We start from the raw sequence: 23,145 nt of genomic DNA, 5'->3' as shown, positions 1-23,145 counted from the left end.
GAATATTGGATCTATTACTGGGTTTATGTATTAGTCTACATCAATGTCTTCATCAAAACATTTCCCATTACATGTTATACATTTATTCCAGTGTTTGTACCAGTTACTGAAACAATTCTGGAATTGTCTATGAGATAACCCTTATCTCTCAGGGATGTGTTTTGAATATGATCTGTGTATGAAAAAGACAGGCCTTTAAGGTTTGTCTTAATTTTTCGGAACAAAATTTCGTACAGGATGATCGTGGCGCCAAGGGCATGACTACAGTATGGTTTGTAGCCAAACATGCAAGAACACGCAACAAATTTTAAGCAGGTGCATTATCACAATGCAGAGATCTTTGTTCCACAACAAATCTGGAGGTTTTTTTTCTTCAGGCCACTGGCGATGAGTTTTAAAGTTGCACTGCTTGCTGACCATTTCACCTTGTGACAGGAAGTCATGGTGCACTAAACTGTTGAAATCTAAGAACACTGTGAGAAACATGACATTCACTTTTGACCGTTGTTGGCCATCTGGAATATTGTCACAGACTATTGATTGTTAGCTCAAACATCATATCGTGAAACTTATTTCGTCTTCTTTTATGAACCTTTTCATAATCATCATCTTCGAAACATGTGTATCAGTCGTAAAGACTAGTTTTACTGATGGTAGACTCACCAAAAGCAGTATGTAATATTTCTAAAACCTTGATGCATTTCATTCCATTCTTGTAACAACATGTAATACAAATGCACTAACCGCTTTTACATTAAACAAATAATCACCACTACTACTAACACACCAATAACCCTGTCAACATCTGACAACACACTAAATATCCTATATGCCTGGTGTACACATACTTTTGAGATATGTTTACCAACATGACAAAAAAGTCATGAAAATGAGTTGTAGAACACGCAAAACAAGTTTTCCATAATTTTTGAGCACAACTCGTGTCACAAGAATTGTCGCGTTTCAACGCATCCCATCAAAGGAAAGCCTTAAATTCTCCAGTATACCTCCAGTGTTTTTTGTTTAATATCTTATCGGACGGAATATATATGCCAATTTTGGAGGAAGTTGTAGACAAACACATATTCAGTGGAACAGGCATTCGGTTTTATATTTGTAACATATACGGGAGCCCTGACTTTTGATTCCTGTTCCCATGTTAATGTTATTTACTCCATAACGTTGCATCTCAGGAGTGGGCAGTCGTCTGCTGCATTATGATAGTGTCAACTCATTTACATAGCAGTAAACACTGCCAGGATGTGTCTCCACACTGGGTCACTGCCGATTTAAAACATGCGCTGTGGTACAGCACTTTGAAAGAGCGCACAGAAGCATCTCATGACGTAGGTGGGTAGGCAGAGTGGGCACTCACTGGCTCGTTCACTCACTCACTCACTCCAGTGACAGACAACACTGCATCATGAACAAAAGATAGCCAGGCACGGCTGCACCACTGTAAGTGACCTTTCAACTGTTTACTTGACTGCACTGTAGAACTAGCACGAACTGCCAAGTCTATATGCGAGTTTTTTGTGCTTCAGTATTCTTCGAATGCAGGTATGTACACCAATGAGAAGTCAGACATGCTAATTTTATATCAAGGATGTCAAAGAAATTCTGTTGAAACAGGAATGTCTTCTTTCCATCATTGTCTATTGCGCCAGAGCCTTGCACGAATAATTAGGTCACCGGTGCGAACAGAGAGCTCCAGCATCACACAGAGGACAAGGACGAAGACTGTGGCTGACAGAGCACTTGAAGATGCTGTTCCAGCTACGACGCCTGTCAGTTCAAACAGTAGCATGAGACGTACCAATAGGAATGTGGGAGACGAGTGTCATTCGCACCCCACATTCACATAAATGTCATCCCTACTGTCTGTCAGTACATCAGAAACAGTCAAAGACATTATTTTGAACATAGCATACAATTATATCTAGCTGATCTGCAGTGCCTGCACATGACACTAAAAATCCATGCTGGCTTGGTCAGGTACAATACTAACGACCTTGAATTGCGAATGTATGGTGTGGTATGATAGGAAATTACATTGAGGGACCTTACTTCATCAAAGGGGGGGAGGTTAAATGGAAGTACGTATGGACATGTTCTTACAAACATTCTGCCCATTCTGCCAGATGAAGTACCACTGGATAACTGACAGTGTATGTGGTTTCAACACGACCATTGCCCCGACTCTTCTCCTGCTGTAAAGCAACCACCAAATGAAAAGTTTCCTGACTTCTGGGCAGGATGGAATGCTGCAGCACATCAGCAGGCAAGCTACCCTGATTTCACTCCTCTATTACTTTCTATGGAGAGCACTGAGATATGCAGTCTGTAGTGAACTGCATGAGACATGCAGTCTGTAGTGAACTGCAACTGTCGGATGATATGAGCCATCGAACCGCCATACAATGCAACTGCATATCATCCAACGCATGATAGATGTTCACGCATGCCAATAAACACTTCATTAACAGTGGTAACTCCACACAAGTGGCACAATGAAAGGCGTCTGATGGGTCAATCGTTTGGTTTTGTCGCATATATAGGATTTGTCTGATACACTTCATGTCGCCTTCCCTGTTCTTTCATTTCCGCAAATGCCAGCGACCTAGCAGCTGTAGTGTCAAAATTGCATGGTGAATCTAAACATTTGCAGTTACTGTTGGTAGTGCTGGCCGCCAATTATGTCAGCATTTCCCCTCACACGTCTGCGCCCACTGCAACTGCCATTCTCGACATTTACATTTTTGTTGTTGATTTTCAGCAACTGTTTTTAAAGAATATTGATTCAAAGAAATAGCACACTAGTTGCCACAAAAATTGTGTTTTAACGCCACTGGTGTTCTGTTTCTTATCAGTCTTCTTACTCCATTCAAACCACCACCCCCAGTGCAATTGAAATTGTTCTGTGCCACATATACTTGCTTTACAGTGTCAAACAGAAAGATCGGAAATGATGAAAGCTCAAAATGTAGTCGCACCCCTTCACACAGTGAAAGTAAAATTATGTCCTACTACAATTTACAAAAATACTTCAAATATTTTTGGAAAATTGTGAAAAAATATAATATAAAACGGAAATATCAGCAGTTGATATTGCTGTTTTGATATCGATACAATGATATATATCAGTGTCACATTTTCCAATAGTATATCAATATTTTTTGGAGAAATTGATATATTTTCACTTCGTCATGCAACTAAGCTAGATGCATGGGAAATTCCATTTTGGAACCATTCCAACATCCACAGTGTCAAGAGTGTGCCAAAAATACCAAATTACAGGCACTGCCTCTCATCACAGAACACAGTGACCTACTGCCTTCACTTAATGACCGAGTGCTGTGGCATTTGCATAGAGTCGTCAGTGCTAACTGACAACCAACACTGTGTGAAATAACCACAGAAATCAATGTGGGACATTATGAAGAACACACATATTAGGACAGTGTGGCAAAATTTGACCCTAATGGGCAATGGTAACAAGACCGACGTGAGTGCCTTTGCCAACAGCGCAACATCGCCTGCATTGCCTCTCTGGGGTTCGTGGCTGTATCAGCTGGACACTAGATGACTGGAAAACTGTGGGCTGGTCAGATTAGTCCAGAGTTCAGTTGGTAAGAACTGACGGTAGGGTTTGAGTGAGGCGCATATCCCACGAAGCCATGGACACAGGTTGTCAATGAGGCATGATGCAAGCTGGTGCTGGCTCTATAGTGGTGAGGACTGTGTTTATATAGAATGCACTGGTCCTCTGGTTGAACTGAAACAAACATTGCCTGGGAATAGATATGTTTGGGTACTTAGGGGAGGCCATCTGGAGCAATTCATATACACTTCATTTGCCCAAACAATGATGGGATGTTTATGACTGGTATTGCACCATGTCACAGGGCAACAAATATTTGCAACTGGTTTGAAGAACATTCTGGGCAACTCAAGCGGATGATTTGGCCACCGAGATCACCTGACATGAATCTCATGGACTATTTATGGGACATAATCAAGAGGTCAGTGGTAACACTTTCGCAATTATAAAGGGCTGTAGCGGCAGCACGGCTCTATTTCTGCAGGCTACTTCTGACAACTTCCTGAGTCCCTGCCATGTCTAGGTCCACCACAATTCAGGAAGTATCCCATGACTTTTTATCACATCAGTGTATTATCATTGACAGTATTGCAGTGGCTGTGTTGTTACGAAGACAAACACAATGTTCGTTTGTGAATTTGTGCATGTCCAAAGAAAAATGCACTGCAGCGGCTGCAGCCATTATGAAATGCGTGAAATGCTTTTTCAGATGCGAGTACGACAGCCTTCAAGTCCATAAGAGAATGTTGGCAGAGACAATTCATGCCAGACCCCAGATTTCCCGCTTTACGCGAGTGCTCGCCCTAACCACTTTCGCTATACATGCACAACTCATGGCCAGACCCAAACTTCCAAAATGTCATCATTCATGCATCACTAACTGTACTCATACACACATCAATTTCTGTACTGGAGAGGACGCTTTGATTGAAAGTCATTGACTGATGTGGGGAGATAAAACAATGTTGATCAATTATTTCCTTCATAACAGATGTAGCTGTTGCAATGCCTGCTCCTTGAGACATGCATGCATGTCCGAACGAGCATTTCATCATTCTTCTTAAAAAGTTTGGAGACTTGAGCAAGAAGAAGGAAGGAAATCGGCTTGTGGCATATATATGCTGTCCAGGGAACAGTCCAATCCATGAAGCTGTCAGGTGTTGGTTAGGCATTGGTTGTACCATGATTGTCACTGGGTAACAGCACAAATTCCAGACAGTTTGTGGAACAACAATTAATAGCAGCCAGCATTAGTATAACATATCGGCTGAGAATTGTTTTGTCAGTTACTGGGGAATACGCTGCTCACAGTTGCTCACTGGGTTTGCTGATATTTCACTGAAACACCATGATGCTAGCTCCAAATGATGATATTTTCTCGTGGAAGTTCGCATGCGGCACCAGGCATGAGTAGGACACAGCCTGACGTCTCTGCACTGAGAGCTGCATCCACAAGCCTACGAAGAACAACTGGCCACTCACATCTTGTTAAACCCTTGCCATGTACTGCCACTGTGATGATTCCAATGGAGCTTGTCGTTACTCTCATTAATCTTAGCCTCATCAATAATTTTAGTGTAAAATCCAGTAGTAGCTATGAGTAACTTTCACTATTAGTGTGTAAGCTGGGCTTCACTCCTGTGGAGTCAGGGTGGTTGTTCTGGTGTTGCTATTTTACCAGTAGTCCACAGCGATTCTGTGGAGCAAGTGAAGAGGCTGTTCACCACGTAAGAAGTTTATATGATCGAATGTTTGCACATTTATTGGGCTATGCAGGTGGGCATGGCACACAGGCAGATTGTGTTTCCGTCAATGGCTGCTGAGAATTGTGATATATGCAACAAACATACCAATATATGAAAATGAACAGGTGTTTCAGTATACTGAACTAGGAGAAAAGAACGAAATCAATAAGGGAATCTGATGGGGTTCTGGGCAGTGGAACACAAAGAACTTAACACAGACAGTTTTACTGTCCAGAACAATGGAACCCTTCCTTCACTAACACAATAACCAAATTAGATAACAACAATAGGAAGCCGTGGGACCCACTGCAAGTAGATACACACATTGCTCATATCTACGGCTGACCATTCTAGATAATTGAGTTATGGAATCCTTGAATCTCTGTATAGGTGGGAGCAATGAATTTTCTTAAGTCAATTCATACATTTCACATGCCATTTAAGTTACAACATATGCATTTCACCCACTTTCCCACTTGAAAGTTGGGACACACTATTCCATAACTTCTTGCTGCATTCTCCTCTGATCAGTTTCAAATGGCATGCTGAATAGTCACACTGTTGGTCGTCCTATGCCCGTGCAGGTACTAGTCTGGTACATTGAGCATGTTCAAGTTAAGAAGGAACTGCAATGTCAATCTAGTCCCAATGAATGCATCTTTTAAACCTTTCAATTCACTGTCAGACAAATTTTTGTTATACAGCCAACTGTCTATGACCGCTACCGTCGGTCGCTTATTTCCAATAACAGGGAATAGTTATGTGAAAGCAAGCAAGAGCGGGAAAATGGGCATAAGAGAACTACAGCTATAGTATGAGCACTGCTTCTGACCAACAGCTTGTTAAAATGTCTTTTGCTCAATTCCTGGTCTGCATATAAAAACTACACTCCTTTAGAGCAAATTATCCCTCCTTAAAGGTGTGTGATACAACAATTTGTATCACTGGAAAATTCAGCCTCTAGATGTATGTTTGTTCTATGCCTATGAAATGTACTATCGCACTATCTCCATGTACACCTTCAAGGATGGCGAGTTTCATGATAAACTGCATGACAGACTGTTTTGCATTCATTTGCGTGCCATCAAATTCCATCAGTTGTTTTCACACCATTACACGTGTATCATTTAAAAGAGTGGATGCTTAGCTGAATGTTCTGAACAGTTTGCCTTTGTGACCTTTTATCATTTGTGCTCATGGTTCAAGTTAATGGTCTTTCTTGAACATTTCTCGGGTGTCGACGATGTCTATTCTGTTAAGTGTAATAAGTGTGTTATATAGGAGGTTGATCTCTGAACCCCACGGAAACATTTTTCTGTCACCCTCCTGATGAAGATGGTGAGTCATTAGCAGTTAAAATTTTTTCCATCATAAATGTTAACACTTTCAAATGAGTGAAAGAGTCTGTGATCTTGCACTTAAAAGAGGTTTCTTGTGAGAATACATTCATGTGACATGTAAGTTTCATTAATGTCAGTGCACTGAAACCTTGTCTTCTCACCAACTTCTTTTAGGACTAATTTTTAAGGTACGTCAACACCATCAAGAGCCCCAGCCGCGTTAAACACACCAATTAAATGAAGTAATTTTTCCTGATAGCTCCAAGCTCAGCTTCATCGAAAATTTAAAAAATTTAAATTAGATCTTTTCAGTGTAACATTTGGTTGACGCGGCACTGAGAGTTACTGTGAATGTACATGTCGTGCGTTGGCAGTGATGGTACTCACCGCAGGCGGGAGACGGCCGAGTCGTCAGGTGGTGGGGGAGTATGGCGGGCAGCTGCGGTGGGAGTGCGGCCGCGGTCGCTGAGCGGCTGAGTGCCGTGGCTGGTGCTGGTGGGCCTGCAGTCTGCGGTGGCCGGCGTGCTGAAAACAAGAGGCACTGCGTCAGCGGGTGGGTGCACAGGGTATTGTGGGGGGGCGGGGGGTGACAGAAGGCTGCTTACTGCAGCCGGGGTCCTGTCCACAGTGGCAACACGACACACGCTGTCTGTGACGCTGGTGGGGAGCCCGAGTTCAACAGCCCACCGTTCTGTCAGTTTACACACTGGTTTTCCCAAGTTCCACCATAACAGCAGCGAAGTGTACCAAACAAAAAATTGTTCAGAAAGAACAAACCAAAGGTAAATGTAAGGGCCCAGTATTCCTGGACTGACAGGATTATTGAACAGGACATTGCAAATACGTCACTAAAGCAATACTCAAACTAGCCCATTTATCAAAGACTGTAACAGGCACACGTTACAAACATTAAGACAGCAGATACTTAACTTTGCAGGGAAGGTATTTCAGATAAGGCACGAGAGAATGGAGCTAAGCCAGTGGAAACTTTTAGTCATTAAAAAGGCATCATAACATTTAAATTTTGTCCACAAAATAGTGTTGATAGACATGAGGAAACAACACACTTGACTCAGTAGGCCCATACTAAACATCAGACTACAATGCCGAATGAGTATGAGGAAGATCAGTAATGAGGACAACGTAAATATGTTACCGACATCTGGTAAGAGGCTGCCACTGAATGAGAAAAGTTCAAATTTGTCACTGTATTCAGTGTAAACATATTTACATGTTTTTGAAGGAAAAACATCTACACAAGCTAAGATAATTGATTTCTGTGATAGCTCCAGGAATCATGATTGCACAAAGGGAGTAAAATTACTGAACAGCACCTCAACTGTACGTTTATTTATTGCAGATATGACTGGTTCCTGCCTTTACTGTTTGACCATTTTCAAACAATGCTGTGTAGAGATAAAATTTAAAAATTTTCATTTACACAGGGAAAATCACTGAACACTAAAAAGAGTGTGCTTTGCAATGGCGTATCATTAGCCATGGGGCTGCCAGTGCCAAGCTTTGAGGAGCTATGCTCACCTCAGCTGCGAAACTGCTGCTGATGGCTGAGGAGCCGTGGGTTAAACATTGTGGAAGAGGGCACGTGACGTCAGTGGGAAGCAATTCACATGTAAAACTATGAACATCTATTTTTAAAAATAAACAACAATTTAACCAAAATAGGGCTTCCTACACCCTACGGATATCGTGTATTTTAAAAATAGTTTTATAAAACTAATAATAAGTCTATCTAATAGGTTAAACTGTAACCCAGAACCTCATTTTGAGGCGATCATTTGCAATACAAAGACACGGTTTCCATAGCAACTGCTATTAAGTTATCTCACATATTCATAATGGCCCACTGGCCTGGATACTTAGGGGGCCACAGGCAATGACGTTCATCTTCCGGTCCTTCTCTTCCAATCCAGCATCTCAGACCTCACACATTGTCACTTATCTATGGGGCTACGTAAAACATTGAACTTCTACCTCCCCCATATCTGACACTCTTCAAAGTCTGCAACATCGCACTGTTGAATCTGCGAATTCTATAACAAGAGACCAGCAGCTTTGTGTGTGGCAGGAAATGAGCCCCTGCTTTGATATTTTTGTTCAAATGGCACTGAGCACTATGGGACCTAACATCTGAGGTCATCAGTCCCTTGAACTTAGAACTACTTAAACTTAACTAACCTAAGGACATCACACACATCCATGCCCGAGGCAGAATTCGAACTTGCGACCACAGCAGTTTCGCGTTTCCGGATTGAAGCTACTAGAACTGCTCGGCCACCACGGCCAGCTGATATTTTTTGTGTATCACATGGTGCTCACATTCATTCAGTGCATTAAAAGTTGATTTCTATTTCCAGGAATGCTGCAGCTGTGTTTGTCTTTTGTATTATGGAAGCAATAAATGTGAAATCTGTTGCCTCTTTCTGAGTAGCCCTGTACATAAGTGATGACTTTATGGCAGTTGCTATGCAAACAGCATCTTCGCAATGCTAACTATTGCCTCGAGGCGGTGTTCTGGGTTACATTTTAACCTATCATATTGGCTTATTATTTAATGTATCAGAACTGTTTTTAAGACATACGAAATCTGTAGATTATACAAACCCCTGTTTTGGCCATTTACAGTTACAATTTTATACATTTTTAAAAATGGATATTCAGATCTTAACATAGGACACATAAATTGCCTCCCATTGGCTAACACTGATGCTGTTTAACCTCAGCCATCGGCAGCTGGCAGCCCCACGTCTGATGATACATTGTTTCAATGCACACTCTTTTTGATGTTTGCTGACTTCCCTGTGTAAATGAGAATTTTTAATTTTTACCTCTACAGAGCATTATCTGAAAATGGCCTACTTCTAGAGGTGGAAAACGGTCATATCTTTAATAAATGATTGTGTCGTCAAGACAGTTTTACAAATTTTGCTTAACTGATATACCGATGTCTCCCAATAATGTTACCTAAAAATTTTGAAGGAAGTAATTGTAACATCAGCTGTCTGTGACTTTTGCCTATGAGATTTAGAAGCTAATGTCTGCAAGCTGAGTGGCAATCTGAACTATATTTACATGTAATGAATGAGTAACAAGATTTCTTGAAAAGACAAACAGTAGTGACGTGTTTCCGTTTCAAATATTAATCATCATGTTAAATTACATAGGAGGATCATCTGTTGTCATATTACAAGAAACAACTATTTTTATTTGATTATAAATAAAATTATATATAAAATTATGCCACATTCCCCCGTACTTCTTGTACATAGGAGAATAAATTGGCTACAGAAATTGCTGGCATACGTCGTACACATACCAAGGAAATGAAAGACAATTACACAAAGTAAAGCCTGTACTGCAGCAGAAGCATTAAGTGGCGAGAGCATAAGGAACACCAGTTGGTGATTACACTGACTGACATCACACTTCTGAGCAAGCAACTCAACGCTTTTAGGACGCTGTGTTTTAGTCATCCCATGGATCACACTTCGAGGTACCATTATGCTCCAAATCTTCGAGGTACCATTATGCTCCAAATGCTGCGCCCCAAAATACGGATTTTCAGGGGGTCATAACTCGTGTTTCGCTGGTGACAGAGACAAGGCATGTAGTGTTTCGCATAGCCCATAGCCTGAAGGCCATTTGTATACCAGACAGAAGATATGTCATACTGTTGCTATCCTTCAGTACAGCGTCAAAATTTAAACACCACACACTCCTTCCAGCCCAGGCAAACTGAGGAAATCATCTGGTTATTTTGTATTAGGTGTGTCTCACGCTGGACCGTAGGTGGCTTATGAAAGCACAATTTGTTCATGGGAAGTTCCTGGAAAAGCCACAAAGGACCAAGATTTTTGTGTAGGGAAAGCACCAATTGTGGGGACAGTAATTTCTATTCATGACAGCACCTTTGCCATGTCTTCTTAAGATAACATTTTTCAGTAACTTTGAAACTTTTTGGATATCATTATCTGTTATGATATCTAAGAGTTCATATTTAGTGTCTATATCCACTCAAAGTATGTGTTTGATATCCCATCTGAAGTACACAGTTTTAACTGATGTAATGAAAACATGGCAAGGGTTTTAGGGCCATTGCATAGGTTCTGAGGTCATGAAACTTGGTGTTTACCCAGCATTTTTCCATCAATAAAACCTGATGACATACTACCTCTGTATAATAGGCACTTCGCACGTATATAAATAGATGGGAAGCTGTACTACAGTGCTAAAAATGGCCTCATGAGGGTTTCCACGTGTTTAAAATAACTTAAAATTACTGTTAAAAACATATATAACTGGAAAAGCTGTTGATTCTGTAAATTATTACTAACAACATTTTTACGTCTCAAGACAAAAATTTCACTTAATCAAGGTATACAGAAAGAAACCCAAGTCAAATGATTTTGTGTTAACTTCATATTATGCATACTTATTTGTTGTTTATATATGACGAAGGACCTAAATGTGCCAAAGTACGTAAGTAAACTGTCTAAATGTTGTTGACTTACAGAATTTGATTGATACGTGGCGTACCACCTAAACTTTTCACCGCCATTATCTGTGGAACCACCAACAGATACTGACTAACAGCTATCACGGGTATGAATGTACAGCAGGGGCTCAAGAAAGTAAAAACTATGGGACATTCTAAACTGTGCGGAAATATTGGTTTCAACAGAAAGTAGTAGTTATGGCATTAAAATATAAATGCCATGTGGCTAGGGCCTCTCTTCGGGTAGAAAGTTCGTCTGGTGCAAGTCTTTCGAGCTGATGCCACTTTGGTGACTTGCATGTGGATGGGGATGAAATAATGATAAGGACAACAGAACACCCAGTCCCTGAGAGGAGGAAATCCCCGACCCATCTGGGAATCAAACCCGAGCCATTAGGTATGACATTCCGTTGCGCTGACCACTGAGTTACCAGGGGCAGACAGTAATGGCATTGATTTCACCGCAATGCATCAATTACATCGAGAAATTGGTACATGAATTTGACGCTTGAAATGAGTGGAACGTGACATTATTGCACTTTTCACAATACAAGAGAAACCCGCATGTTGCTCGAAATCGCGATGTGATTTAAGTACTATGATACAACAAAGCTGTATTTACGTATCGCTATGTACACTGTTAGTACGTGGCCTAGGAAACACACAGATGTCCAGTCACCCGCAAGATAAACGAGGGCATGGTTTACTCGTATGTGCTTCATACTACTACAGTGCACATAACTGTAAGAAAATACTGGTATCCACTGACCAGGGTAAACAAAATTAATGGCTGTCAAAGGGTCACACAGAGGGATACATGCTATTTGTATGTAGTTGTATATCAATTACACAACGGTACATGCCATGTACAGGACGTGTCACTGAACATCTTTAGTGACTGCTGTCACTATATCCTTGGCAACACAGCTGTGCCTACTCCGTTACTGATCCACTCATGGCTATTAGTGTTTGTGATGCTATTGCAGAGCATGCAGCACGAATATAGGCTGTAGTGTTCGTACTTGTTGTTGGGACCTGCTGGTACACCGCGTCTTTCACATTTTCCCAGAGAAAAATGTCCGTGGGCGTGAGGTCTGGCGATCCTCCTGGAAATCCCTCGATACGATTGCTCTGTCCAATTCATAGATGTGGGGTGGTTAGTTTAGCTCATACTGTCCCACTGTGGCATTATGGGCAGGGCATCCATCATGTTGACACCATATTACTTGATGCAATTGAAGGGTAGGTCTTCCATCAGGTTTTGGAAACAAATACGCTGCATATTTTTATATTAAGTATAAATTCGAATTGCACCGACACAGCACGTTAGTTTCCAGAGCTTTGAAATCGAGATTGCGATGGCCTTATGCAAGCCAATCATATCTCTTGCAACATGATCTCGGCAGCCGCTCATAGATATTCAGAGAATAGGGCACACCCTGTAGTAAGCCAATAGTGAGATCACTTACGTAGCGTGAATACACAAGGAGGAAAAGTTAACAGTTTACATTAATATACGTAGTGTGGCAACAAGAAAAGCCAAGCTTTCTCATATAATATTGGTCTCTAAGATTAATAAGCTACAAGAGAATCTAAGCTTTCACATGTAGTATTGATTTTTCTTGCGTGTGTTATACTTAAGGTATTTCACACAAATGTGCCACTAATTTGGAATAATGATGTGTCTGGTCTCCTGAGACAAATTATTCTACATGGTTGGGCCTGAAAGTGGAGAGTCAAATGCTCTGATTGAAGAAATTCATCCCACTTTCTCACACGTAACATAATTCATCTTCCATAAAGAGAAATTTACTTTGAAAGTAACGCCTCTCAAACCACCATTCGCAAAACTATCCTGAGATTGTTAGAAGTAGGTTCGATTTAGCAGCTGCCAGAGCGCGCCCGAAAACAGGCATTAATGGGTGTGTGCAGCTGCAATGATTTAGGAAGCCCGCACGTATGTATGTATGTATGTATGTATGTATGTATAAAGCATAAAGAGATCTTACATTACGCCATAAAAGAAACATGACATCAGAGGATACTCCAAAAGCATCAGAATTTTGTAAACTATACTGAAACTCCTAATCCGGCCTGAAGTGCACATTGATTTGTCAACAGTCAAAATGAAGTAGGTCCCACGTGATATTAACCTTTTCAGTGTGGTTTTTGGGACGTAATTTTTTTTGAGTAGCAGTACTGTACCATCTCATGTATAGTTCTTTATAATGGCATAATACCATACGTCACAAAATGAGAACGTGGACTTTAAATTCAGTAAACAATTGAAACTAGCCAATACTGTGGTATGAAACACTTTGGTTCAAATAAATTGATTATCTCAGTGGGAGTGATTAATAAAGCCAAATTTCTTTAGCAAACGGAAGACGGTAAGTTCATTGTTCTGCAAAGTGATTAATGCTCGACTGCTAAAATCTTTGAAATAAAATAAAATCCAGAAGACAAACTAATATATTTTTGCCTTCCATAATTATGTCAATGTATTTTAATTTGCTTGATAGCTCCCGGCAACAGAAAAACGTTTTATTTTCATTTGACTTGGGAGCTGTAAAAGAAGATTATACAGCAATATCACTAAACGCAAATACGGGTCACGTGGAGGCTAACCCCTCACCACTACAACTCAGGTAACTCTGCACAATGCGTGAAGCTGGCAGCTGTGGAACGTAAGAAAAAATTTTCTCATTAGCATTTTGCTGCTTGCTGCTACTGCCAATAGAGGAAACAGCCGCACTTCAAGTAGGCAGAAGAGGGAGAAGCTATTGCTCATATGCAAGTCAACTGCACATCCGCCCACTGACAACTGCTGAAATGAACCTGATGTAGGCAATTGTGACGCCACACTTACAGAAAGGAGTTTATTGTTACGAAGGCCTTTGATACATTTTTGCTGTTTGCAGATACTTGTGCGTGCAACATGATTTCTTGTTGTAAATCGAGCATTTCCTTCACAACTAAAGATTTACTTTTTCCCCTCTCGTTTAGGTTTTATTGCTGCAGTATTGTTCTCCAGTAGTATTCTTCGCTAGAGAATCAATTCTTACCAGTCAAAATTAAAAAAATTTAACTGAAACTAAAACAATGAAAAATTCGAGTTTTTCACGGTTTCATATTGGCAGGCCCGATCCCTTGAGATACCTTCAGCAACAGCCTGCGGTTTTGGCCTGTCGTGGAAGTCCACCCATGTGGTCAGTTATTTACGTGTCACAGAAACCATGCTGATGAAGTGAGTCCACGGTGATCAACCCATACTGAGCTGCAGACATGGTGTGTAAAAAAGACCAATCACACCCTCAACTATATTTTCGGCCATGGCCTTTGTCTGAAAACCAAAACAAACAAACATGTGCGCGCACACACACACACACACACACACACACACACACACACACACACACACACACACAAAATCATTCAGTAAGAAGTCATGCACACACGACTGCTATCGCCAGTCGCTGTGTCTACAGTCTCTTGAGAATCAGAGCCAAACCAATCACTCCTCACACCTCCCTGCCTCTTGTTGGCAGCTGCTAGACTAATGGCAAGAAGTGGTGGCAGCACTGACTGCAAGCGAGGGGACAGGTGGGAAAGGGAGAAGCAGAAAGAACGAGGGAAGGAAGGGGCGCACATACTCAGCTGCCCCCCCGCAAGTGACTGCTTGGCACCTCAGTAAACAAACCATTTCATCTACTGGGACCAAAACAAGATGTTTCCTGTGTTTATTTTTTTTCAAATTTCCCTTATTCCCTGACATTTTTGAAATTCCTGATTTCCACAGCTTGTGGCAACTCTGCACTGACAGTATTCCTGGTGATTTTGAACGTAGTCGTTATGGAGGACTATGTACTGCCACATGATACGGATGGTATCTATGCCTGTGCAGAATACATGTCACGCTTTCATTCGAGGAATTCCCACCCGTCACCATTTGACGAATACTTGCACGAGGCTTTATTGCAGGGACCACTACAACAACTCCATCTGTTGCTTCACGTGTGGGGCCCCTGCTGCAGAACCACGTTCATGGACAGAACTGCCCTGTCACACAAAGCCTTCTGACAATACTTGTGGAGATGTGCCATATTTGTGGCATTCTCTGTACAGTAACATCATGTCAAACATTTCCTCATTTTTGAATACCATGTCAAATGCCTAGAACAGATTGACAGGTAAATTAATACCACGATTACAACTGACACCAATCACAGTGTACAGTACACCAGTGCCATGTACCTGTACATACTTTCACAAAGAACAACCTGCATCACAGTGAGCCATTCCCACACACAGTGCCGATTGCAGCCCACTGCTGTACGCAACTGCAGAGGCGAAGGGTTGACCTGGACATTGTAACGAGGCAGCGTACACTGGCAGGTACTGTTCCACAATCTGTATGTGGATGAATACGACAAGTATGAGGGACACTTATGTAGATATCAATGGTTGTGGCAGAAACCCTTATTACTTCCTTAGGCCCTCATGATAGCAATGTGTGTGTACATTTTGCAGCTTGCACTACAGCTGTAGCGGTTAGAAAGCTAAGTACTGACAAACTTATTTGTCCACTGTTATACAGTTATTAAATTTAATTGTTTTTGGCAGTGTTTCATGCTGTTTGAAGCGAAATAATGATTTAATAAACTTTTGGAATAGTTCGCTTGCTGTGTTTTTTAGAGTTTTCTGTGCGTTTAAGTTGTTTAGTAAATTTCGTACATTAGTTTTCACCCGACGTTTCTTATTGTTTCTAGTGAAATACTTCAGTAAAATTTTCATTCGCTGTTTTAACTTCATTTAATGTTCCAGTAGCCTTTCGAATTTTTTGGTTTTAGCTAATAATTTTGTGAAGTTTTGTTGGTATTGGTATTAGCTGTTGTGTAGCAGTATTTATACAAGTAGTTGCTTTCTTAGTAGGCAGAGAATTTCGAGACCTTTATTGTTAGTTCTATAAATAATTCTAGTGGTGTAACTGAACTTTGGTAATGTAGCCATATAGTTTTTTCAGTAATTGTAAAATTTTACCATGAGTGAGGAGTGTGGGTTCTGTCGTAGGTTTGTGAATAGTGGGCTACGGTGTGGGATTTGTTCAAAGTATTTTCATCGAGGGGAATGCAGTGGCGAAGCCAGTGGTCATTTTAGTGAGATCCTCTCCTGGGAATGCAGAATCTGTAGCAGAAATAAGTTGATAGAGGAGCAGGAATGTAAGATCTGTGCCCTTCAGGTGCAAACACGCAAAGGAGGAACTAGATAGGTTGAGGTGGGTGAAGGGTAGTGGGGGAATGGGAACTGGCAATTGGCAAGAAGGCAGCTAGGAAGAGGAGGTATTCAGACAGTTTTACTGTGCATATATGCAATAGATTTGACCAACTGTCAGAGTTGAGTGGAGAGGAGCCTTGTGTAGCTGTAGATTTAGGGAACATGCAGCAGTCCTCAGCAATTAAGAGGCCTAGGTTAGTCACAAAGTCATTTATTTTTATCTGTTATTACTTATATGTTGTAATTTCATGTACTGACACGTTCCATGGCCTTTGAGATTTGCTCCTCAATTTGGTCCTACAGAACTTGCTGTATAAATAAAAAAAATTAAAAAATGAATGTAAGAACATGCACGTCAATCACTTCATGATTACGAGCAATGTGCGGGTCACTCTCGTTTAGCGGGAAGTACAATAACAGCGCATTTCGTTCATTTCATGCAGCAACTTTACGTTTCAATTTCTTGGAATGTAATTTATGTATTGCAATGCAACCAACGCCATTATTATTTTGATTGCTCTTGTTATTGATTGTGTATGAAATATGGAGTGTCCATTAAAAAAAAAAAAACGTAAGTGAGTTGATACCAGTATTTCCACACCATTTAGAATGTCTCACAGAATTTACATTCGCGACTCCTGCCTTACATTAATAGCCGGAAAAGCCGTTTGTCAGTATGTATCGTGGTTCCAGAGATATTGGCTGTGGAAACTTTAGATGCACAGGGAAAGACTACCAGGGGAAAAATGCTATCAGAGCATGAAAGGGTGAAAATATTTAACTCTTTGAAAGACTGACAGCAAAGTAGGGAACCAGCTGCCTCAGTCCTCACTGCACCTTCCTCACCAAAAATTTTGGTGTCTGGAAATACTCAATTTTTTTTGTGCTGAAAGAATAGTAGAGAGAGTTATGGCAAAAGCTAGGAAAGACAGTGCCAGTGGGAGAAAAAGAGAGGAGGCTAGGTGGCGGGATGGAGGTGATAAAGTCGCAGTGAAAATTGAGATGCATGAAGACAACAGCAATGAAACCAAAAGAGATAGATATTGCTGGTCAGTGTGAGACAATAGCAGTAGAAGTGAAAGAGAGATGGATGGACATATACCCAATAGGAGAAAAATGGAGAGATGACAGTGGAAATGAAAAATAGATGCGTGGAGACCCTACACATGCTTTGTGGGTCTGCATCCTAATACACACAGGTATAGGGGGACAGCACATTATGGACTGAAATTTTGAACACATGGGGATGGGAAAAAATAACATTGACACCACGGCATTTTTGAGCTGTTGCAGTTAGGTGGAGACAGTGGCATTGCAAAAGAAAAAGTGAGACAGTGTAAGTACGAAAGGGTTTCCATTTATCGCTGGGAGAGAGGGGGGGGGGAGAGAGAGAGAGAGAGAGAGAGAGAGAGAGAGAGAGAGAGAGAGAGAGAGATGGGCAGTGGCAGTGTGCATGAATATCTTCGCATGATAAAAATTTTGGTACGTAAAGCAGAATGAGGGCTCAAGCAGTTCTCCATTTTACTGCACGAGTCCTTCAAAGAGCAATATTTTCACCCTTTTGTGCTCCGACAAGAACATTTTTCCCCTTTTGTCTTTCAGTCCAATCACAATTACTGATGGAACACTTCCCAGTTGTCAGTACCTCAAAGATGCTTGTGAAAGCTGGGGCTACCAGAAGTCAGGCTGCTGTCGTGTGCACAGGACCAACTGTCACTTTCAAGTGTCGTCTCTGCTGCTGAATGTGTACTGTGAGATGTAAATGTGGGATTGAACTAGGCATGGTGACATGCTTCACTACATCTAGAAGTTACAACAGGTTATCATGTACAACATTGCAATGTGTGGATGTATTGCTGCCCTGTGTTCTGCGTAAGCTACAGCAGTATAAGAGTACAGTGACAGGAAGATGAAGAAATAAACACCTCCTAGTGAATGATCTCCTACCTTGATGTCAGTGACACACTCACAGACCATGTTCAGGGAGCACAAACACACTCCATGCAATTCAGCTAGTCACCCACCCATTTGCACATTACAAAGTTGTGGTAGGAATAATAGAACTAAAGAATAAACAAACTCCAGATCCAGAATGGATGCATTCACAGACACTCCAAAGACTAGCATCACAGATCACTCTGTACTTACCAGAATTAATATATGATGCCTTAAGGCTAGGCACGCTATTTACAGTTTGGGGAACCATAATTGCAGGAATCATCCAGAAAATGCAGGCCAACTTTCCTCAAAAACCAGAATGGCTAAGGTGCACAAGCTACTGTACAGCTGCCTCCAGGCTTCGAGTGCTTCGGGGCCTCGGCCCACAAGATTTTGGTCTTAATAAAAGGAAAGCAACAGACGATGTAGTTAATCAAGCTCTGGAAATTGTCAAAAACATACAAAACAAAGATGCCACAGCCAGCGCAAAAGATATTGCATATGCTTTCGACAAACTCTGATGCCCTGCAATATTTGCTAGTTTCAGACAACTCTAGGTGCTACAATCCTTAGACTATTGCAGGTATGCAGTAATAGAATCGTTTGTGGGCACTTTTCAACCAGTACGTAGGCACACTGAGTAATTTGAACCAACAAAACAGCTGCTAGATGAAGGCAGAGGAGTGGCCTGCTTAGACTGTCAGCTGTGTTTTCAGCATCACTACAGTGGTAACACTGTGTGAGGGGATCAGAACAAACCCAACTGATATTACTACCACATATTGGGCAGCAATGTACTGGTTAAAGTTGAGTAGACTAGACTAGACGAAGTTGAACTAATCAACTGTGCATCCACTAACAAGTACCAACTTAAACTCTGAAAAATGGAGACCTGGGAAGGTGATTAAAATGCAGGCAATAAGGGGCAACAAGTCCGTATATTTCTCCCCACATCTCACACAAGGTTAAGAATCAAACATGTCAATCTGAGCTCTGGCACGCTGCCTTCTAGTCTGGAAGCTGACATTACCACAAGCACTTCAACTGCATGAGTAACCAGAGACAATGTTTCACATTTAAAAAATTAGGAATGCCTTAACACACAGACCTATTCTGCAGGAATTAAAGAAATTTCAGAAACCACTGACAGGTACACAATGTAACCACCGAACATTAAATATATGAAGCCATGACCTCAATCAATAGAACCAGCTAACCAAATTGGGAGACTAAATTTCTAATACAACTTATCAAGAATCCCTACGCACTGTGCCATAATGGGGGGAGGGAGGCGGACGTTAATGGGCAGCAAAATGAGAATGCATAGGGTGGAAGAAGAAAACAAATTAAGTGACTTTCAACTCCAGACACCAACAACAGATGTATTATATAGCCACTGGCCAGCCACATTATGACCACCTACATAATAGCCAGCATGGACAACAGCAGTGATTCTTAATTGCATCGAAGAAATATGAGGTCTTTGTAGGTCACTGGAGGGAGTTGGCACTGCATCTGCACACTTGAGGCAGTGTCCTATGTGACTGACAGAAGCGAGCGACTTCTGGATACGTGACACTCCAGCGACAAGCAGCAACATCAGGCAAGAGCTCGGGTTTCCTGCGTGCGAGCGACCATGTCGCGCTACAAGAAGGCTGCTTAGAGCCAACCAGTTGTCTCTATAAAACAGCGCCCTTAAACTGTAGAATACTGTAGCTGGAGAGTAAGGTTACAAAATTAGATTTACCTAAGAAAATCAAGCGAAAAGGAATGCTGTGCATGAAATTTACAAAGGGAGGAATCTCCATGGAGAATTTCATAAATATCAACTACCAAGATCACCATACAAATCTTCAAAGACACGTGAATGAACAGAGGAGCATTTGACTATCTCACCAGCACATTAAATACAAATTTTTTTTACGTGATCAAGAACTTTTAACAGCCAATAAATGCAGAAGAGTGACTGACTACATTACTGACTACCATAAATAGACATGTAAGTACGTAGATTGATAACTGAAGGACAGTTAGATGTGTAGAGGTAGCGTTACAGAACACGAGTACGATTCGTTGTCCTAGGTTCGATTTCAGCTGCATCTTATATTTTAACTGACTCAGTTACAATTCTGTATAATACACTTTATATATACTGTTTACACTGCATTGCTAAGCATATTTTAAGGTCTTGCCAAAGAACTTTATCTTTAAGTGTATACACACTTATCCCAGTATATCACAAACATTAAATTCCTAACAAATTACAATGAAGCATGAAATTTTACAGATATCTGCAATTACAAATGTAATTCATCAGCAGTCAGAGTTAAGGCTATAGTGTGTAAAGGTAAAGCATACAAATTCTTTAAAAAGAAAGTCAAAGATTTTGTGTAATGATTTGTCTAAAAATAAGATATAAAAAATATTAGGGAAACGTTTGGAGCACCTCATTTTCTGTTCATGATTTTGACCATCATTCAAAAGCATGTAGAACATTTCTCTGATCTACTTATTTCTTTTACACAAATCATTTCATAAATTACCTGGATGATTTCTTTCATTTTTGATTTTCAAGTTTTATTCAGAAGGGATGATTTACTGACTCCTCGTTTGCCTTTGTAGCGTACTTGATTCGATGGAATCCTTTTTGACATTTAAATACCAATGTATCTTTTTATGTGCAAAATAGCTAGGCCTTGAACAGACGAAATTTTCGACACTTCATTTACATAGCTTGGCAGCAGCTTTTTGTGAAATATTTCAATTTTTCCTCACCTCATTAATTAAGTTTTTTATAATTACCCAGATTACTTTCAAGCAGTTACGTATGTTCATGCAAAACTAGACCTCACGCTGATCACTTTGATACCCCGTTTACTATTTCTTTCCCTTTGTTTGGCTATGAAAATTCAGAAAAAACCACATGGTGTAATTTAGAGGGAGTCTTGTTTTTGCTCTGCTCACGCGTTTACAAAAGTGAATCTAGTGTCAATCATACAATATATAGTCCTTTCTGCATGTTGTCATTTCCAAATATGATCTTTTCGATATCTTGAACCGTTTATGAAATACAACAATTTTACGACCACTTGATTCCCAAAGCACAGGAAAGGTTCCGTCCCGTCCATGGATGTAACAACCAATATCTCAAGAATGAAAAGAAATATTCCGGTCTCAATTTTAAATACAGTTTAGATATATTATTACATTTCATACACAATAATGTATGGCCTTAAATGAACTATATGTAAAATCTATGCGATGTGATTTTACCTCTGCAAATTCTTCAAAATTTCCTGCACCCATGTACTCAATTTCGTGCAGGACAGTAACTATGACGAATAACGAAAGTAAACTGAGACCTTTATCAAGCGACGATATCAAGCTGTAATATGCGGATGAACCAAATTTTTTCACCAAATAGTTTTCTTATAATCTCCTAAATATTTCAATGGCTGCCGTCGCATCCGCTCCACTGCCTTGCCGAGAAGACACGTGGCTGTATCTCTCTGTCGCACATGCTGCAGCAACAAGATTCAAATACGTTTGAATTCAAACATAGCCAGTTGCAGCGGGAGACAGGCAGCGACACAGATGTCGCTCACATAGGACACTTCCGTAACTACACCTGCGGTTGTGTTTTGTCGCCTGAAGCTGTTGTGCACTGTCAGTCACTTCTGTCGCTCACGTAGGACACAGCCTAAGCCACCTAATGTCCATCAGTTCCAGAGAGGGGGAGATGAGCTCAGACGCCACATTCCATCGTATGCCAGATGTGTGCGATCGGGTCGCATATCAACTAGAACTTGCCAATGTGTTCCTCAAACCACTCCATCACACTCCTGGCCTTGTGACATGGAACATGTTATTGAAAACTGCCACTACTGTCAATAAATGTGAGTCAAAGGGCTGTGCGTGGTCTGCAACCAGTGTACGATACTCATTTGCTATCGTGGTGCCCTGAGCAAGCTCCACTGGACCCACAAGATGCCCCTGTGAATGTTCCCCACACCATGTCGGCGGCACTGCCAGCTTGTCTCTCCACAGAACAGATGGGAGGAGCTTTTCCCCTGGAATATCATTCATGCCCTACCATCAGATTGATGAAGAAGCTATTGGGACTCATCAGACTGTACAATTGTACAATGCTCTGCCACTGCACCAACGTCCAGTGCCGATGGTCACGTGCCCATTTCAGTTTTAGTTGCTGATGTCACAGTGTTAACATTGCCACATCCAGTCATTACCTGTGGAGCCTATCATTAGAGGTGTTCAGTACACTATTCAGACACAATTGCACTCTTCCAAGCATTGAAGACTGATGTTAGTGTCACCACAGTTCACCACTTGTCCTGCTTTAGCAATCTGTGCAGCCTGTGACATCTGACAATGGGTAAACTATTCTTTGTGTGTACTGTTTCACCCTGTGTATGCCATAAAGCATTTAACTGTGTCTGAGCCATAACAGGTTACCTCTCAACACAAAGTTCTTCAATTTCAGGTGCAGCACACTGAGCAACTGCTGCTCAGCATCTAACAAATGACTAAGTTGCTACACAGCCAGTCACTCCTCCCAAGCACCATTAGTTTAATGGTAATGAAGAGGATTGGTCTGAATATCAAACGCAAGTCGAAGCCCACTTTGACACATACAACGTTACACCTATGATGCCCATTGCTTTCTCTCCATCTGTCAGAACTGACATATACTGACTGTGTTTGAAACTGTGCCCC

General features: G+C 41.1%; 1 protein-coding gene across 1 annotated transcript in view; it reads right to left on the bottom strand.

The window, feature by feature from the left end:
- LOC126108980 (serine/threonine-protein phosphatase 6 regulatory ankyrin repeat subunit B-like) overlaps positions 1 to 23,145 on the bottom strand; it is a 30,436-nt gene that overhangs the window by 1,059 nt on the left and 6,232 nt on the right. The window contains exon 2 of the mRNA XM_049914380.1: positions 7,074 to 7,211. Within this exon, the coding sequence (XP_049770337.1) occupies positions 7,074 to 7,211 (138 nt within the window). The remainder of the gene's footprint in view (positions 1 to 7,073; positions 7,212 to 23,145) is intronic.

This window comes from Schistocerca cancellata, chromosome 11, assembly GCF_023864275.1.
Source record: "Schistocerca cancellata isolate TAMUIC-IGC-003103 chromosome 11, iqSchCanc2.1, whole genome shotgun sequence".
Lineage (NCBI taxonomy): Eukaryota > Metazoa > Arthropoda > Insecta > Orthoptera > Acrididae > Schistocerca > Schistocerca cancellata.
The sequence above is the reverse complement of the archived record's forward strand: the minus strand, read 5'-3'. Positions and strand labels throughout refer to the sequence as shown.